This window comes from Limulus polyphemus, unplaced genomic scaffold (assembly GCF_000517525.1).
Source record: "Limulus polyphemus unplaced genomic scaffold, Limulus_polyphemus-2.1.2 Scaffold1119, whole genome shotgun sequence".
Lineage (NCBI taxonomy): Eukaryota > Metazoa > Arthropoda > Merostomata > Xiphosura > Limulidae > Limulus > Limulus polyphemus.
In genome coordinates, this window is record NW_013666729.1 from 20,935 (window position 1) to 25,171 (window position 4,237).

General features: G+C 33.7%; 1 protein-coding gene across 1 annotated transcript in view; it reads right to left on the minus strand.

Moving 5' to 3' along the window:
* LOC106462213 (guanine nucleotide-binding protein G(f) subunit alpha-like) overlaps positions 1 to 4,237 on the minus strand; it is a 17,854-nt gene that overhangs the window by 5,110 nt on the left and 8,507 nt on the right. Inside the window, exons 4-5 of the mRNA XM_022389404.1 lie at positions 3,349 to 3,636; positions 1,393 to 1,520 (exon numbers count right to left, since the gene is read on the minus strand). Of these exons, the coding sequence (XP_022245112.1) occupies positions 1,393 to 1,520; positions 3,349 to 3,636 (416 nt within the window). The remainder of the gene's footprint in view (positions 1 to 1,392; positions 1,521 to 3,348; positions 3,637 to 4,237) is intronic.

Sequence of the window (4,237 nt, forward strand, 5' to 3'; positions counted from 1 at the left end):
ATCAACGAACTCCACGAAAGGAAGATGTACTAGATATTAACTAAATTATAAATATTCATGTGAATATGACTGAAAATTTAATTTTTTTGCTGAAAAGGTAGTGTCTCTATTTACTTGTGACCACGGTGTGTACATGTATAAAAATAATTTAAAAAAATATGTCTGTAAATAAAAGAGAAGACTTGCGTTATTTCTACGAAAGAGAAATTAAGAGTGAATTTTCCAACTGGTTCAAATACTTAAGTGGCTCAGTGGTAAGTTTGCAGGCTTGTGACGCTAAAAATGGTGGGCAGAGAACAGATAGCCAATTGTGTAGATTTGTGCTTAAAAACAAACATTTTACATAATTGTATATCGACAAAACTACATCGATCCAGTTTCCTGTTGCAGGCATATTTAGATCTTAATGGTTATTTTTTGCAATCGACGCATTTGAATTGATGAGAATAAATACTACATTCTCAGCTAGATCTATACAGTAACAAAACTGTGTTCATTTGAGTTGTTAAAAAGTGCCTTACTAGCAAAAGTTAGCGGGGTTAAATTCTTTAGCTCAGTTGGTAGAGCACTTATCTGGTGTGTGAGAGGGGTAGCAGTTTCGACAGTGGGCCGATAAAATAGACAGATTGGTTAACTCCTTGGATCTAAGACATATTCAAATTATTTGGTCATTTTCTTGCCAATGACTTAGCTCGCCCGGTTGTTGCCGATACAGATCGAACATACGATTTCTCACTGTTCATTTCTTAAATGAAAATGGCCTATTTTAATTAGTAATTAGAATAGAAAGCGGAAGAAGGAGGGTTGTGTTATTGACTGATCTGTCAGCACAGTAACTGATTCAACCCATAGCAGTAAAGTGAGGATATATAATATAACCTACACCAGCAGAATAGCTTATAGTTAGGCCTGCTTTCCCACGTTACACCATTTTTTGCAGATAATTTGATTGGATGAACGTGGATTTAAATAAAAGCTCTTAAAATCGCTACTATTGCTCAACCTCCAGTTCTCTGATTTGACTGAAATTCTCCATCGTTAGTTGGGCAAATATGCCAAAGAGTATGCATGGAATATGAATATTTTGTGTAGTTGTTATTCGGGCTGAATTAATTTCATTGTTTAGAAAAATTCAAGATACCGTATAAGGTAAGAAAGATCGTAATTCTGCAAGCTTGTACAGAAACATATGTATATCTTAATACACGACTAAGATGCGTGGTGCTGTACTTCTCGTTTAAGAAAGAGTTCGCGTCTCTTCAAAGGAGTTACAAGTTGCATTCTTCTTTGTACCCGTTGGTATCAACCTTTGTGATTTTGACATGGTACAGAAGACAGACATATATCGCACTGGACAGAACATTATAATGGCTCTTGTACCATTTTTCTTACCTTGAATACTTAGATTGTAAGTGTCGAATTCCGGAAAATATTTTGCTATCTTTGTTCCCGACGCTATCTTCTCTTTGAGTAAGTCTTGTTTATTAAAAAATATGATAAATCCACATTCTCGGAGAAACCTATAATTGAAATAAAAAATAGTTTGATCTTTTTAAAATCCGTAAAATAGGTTAGGTTGCATATGTTGTTCACAAAATTTTTCTACCTGTCATAATAATTATTTGTAACTATTAAATATTTCTAAATTTTAGGCAGTATTATCAAACTATATACATAATAATTATTGGCCTTTTACTGGCGGTTACAGATTATTTTTAATTGAGTCCGAAGAGTACACTCGTGTGTTATTGTCTATGTCTATTCCGTTTCGTTTCGTTATATGGCAAAGCTGATAAGACTATCTGCTGCCGTCCCTAATTTTGAGCTGCTGACCAGAGGGAATGAAACCGGTCAGCAGTATCTACCGCAATCTCTTTATTTACTTTTTAATAATAACACTGAAAGGCACATTATAACGCCCACATGACTGAAAGGGCTAGCATTTTCGATTAGCGGGTTTCGATTCCGCAACCCATAGGTTGCTAGTCGAGTGTTCTTACCATTAGGTCATGCCAGGCCATTCCAGGTCGAGATACTCAATTGATTTTTCATTAAACGTGGTATAATAATATTTTATACTTTGGTCTATATGAGATAATTTCTTCATCATGTTGGATAGTAACAATATTTTCTGTGTTGCATGTAGGTACAATATGTTGAAGCTGACCACTGTGTATTTAGTTCAATAATTCAGCGTTCAGACTACGTAACGATAACAAATTTAGTTTATTTATTTATTAACGATTTTACAAGCTTGAACACTGTGGAATTTGTAGGCCACGTTAATAAATGATGCTACTTGCGTTACACTAACGTAAATAAAAACTTACTTGTACCACTTCACGCCTGAAACGAATATACAATGACTGAGTCACTCTACTGGCTAGAAACACCTCTAGTATCTTTTTTGATGTTTCATTAAATCTTGTATCTCGTATATATCATACCCTCGAATTTTCTAGAAAATCTTTGTGCAAAATGGTTTTAGAACATTCTAGGCCTACATTATTAAACTTTTCGATGTTAATATCATCATTACGACCTCCGGCTCCATCTAGCTAACGAATAAATTACAATGTTGTAAACATAGCTTACAACAATACAAAGCAAAAGTTGTAAGCACTTTAACTTTATGATGTATTTTTTCCCCTTTTTCATTCGTTTTGAGGATATGAATTCGATTCTGGTACAACAGGGAAATTGATAAGATTAAACTAGTTGTATTTTTCACATTTATTAAACTAGTTGTATTTTTCACATTTATTAAACTAGTTGTATTTTTCACATTTATTAAACTAGTTGTATTTTTCACATTTATTAAACTAGTTGTATTTTTCACATTTATAAGTTTGCTTTTTTGAAGTAAGAAAATAATAACATCAAGTGAACTATTTCAATACAGGCTGTCATCAAATATACACAAACATCGATACCTCTAAATGAGGTTATTATTTCATTTAAATTATAGCATAAGTAAGTGAACAACAGAGTTAGGGCCTTATTTGTTTGCGTGAAAAATGTACATAAGTAAGTCAACATTTTTTTTTTGTATTGTTCAGACAGACTAATATTTGTGGGCTAAATGGAAATAGTGATAAAACCACATTTCGAGTTAGAAACCACATGTTACGCATGTCTCGTCTTAGAAGATAAATCACAAACTTGGGCCTTTCGAAATAGTTGATGTTGTAGCTGGGACCAATTTTATTTTGTGTCTATTTAATAACTATACAGCAACAGTAGTTGCGATGTTTAATAATGAATAGCTTATGAAATATAATATATATTAACATCTTAATATCTTAACTTTGCAATATTCCAATCGTAACTAGACAACCATAAACTTACCTGCTTGACCAAACATCTTGGAACAATTCAATGGATTCCTTAAGCTGGTTTTTGTCGGTGTCTTCTCGAACTTTCAGGTTGAAACCCGACGATGATATGAGGAATAAAATGGCTGTAATACCATCAAATACTTGAATCCACTTACGTCGCTCTCCACGTTGTCCCCCAACATCAAACATCCTAACAATGGTATAAAAAGATGATATGAGGAATAAAATGGCTGTAATACCATCAAATACTTGAATCCACTTACGTCGCTCTCCACGTTGTCCCCCAACATCAAACATCCTAACAATGGTATAAAAAGTCAAATAATGACTGGAAACGTTAAACTGTGTAATCTCTTAAATGCTATGAATATTTTATATAAAATCTGCTCTCCTAAGCCCCAAACAGTGTCGTAAACATTTCAATAAACATTCAAGTTTTTAACTAAAGTGATTGGTTCTTGTTAGATCAGCTGGCCAATGGGCAGTGAAGATCAAAAAAGGATTCCATTCGCAAGCATTATCTGATTCGCCGACGAGAATAACTCGGCTCACTAATTAAAAACAACGTTACTGTTCTTGTAAAAGAATCAGATAAGCAGATGTATAATCATCGCTTAACGCATTTGAGTATCTCTCTACATTCACCTAGGGAAATGTGAAAAACATCATAATTTTGAAAATTTTACTTTTTAAATTTGTTTGTTTGTGGTTGAGCAGAAAGCAACACTGTGCTCTGCCCACCACGGGTATCGAAACCCGGATTTTAGCGTTGTAAGTTCACAGACATACCGCTGTGCCACTGGGGGGCGAAGATAATGCACACATTTATTTCTGGTTTTTGTTTTACATTATAATTAGTTGATAGCAGAAAAAAAATATGTTGGAAGTGCTAAATTTAT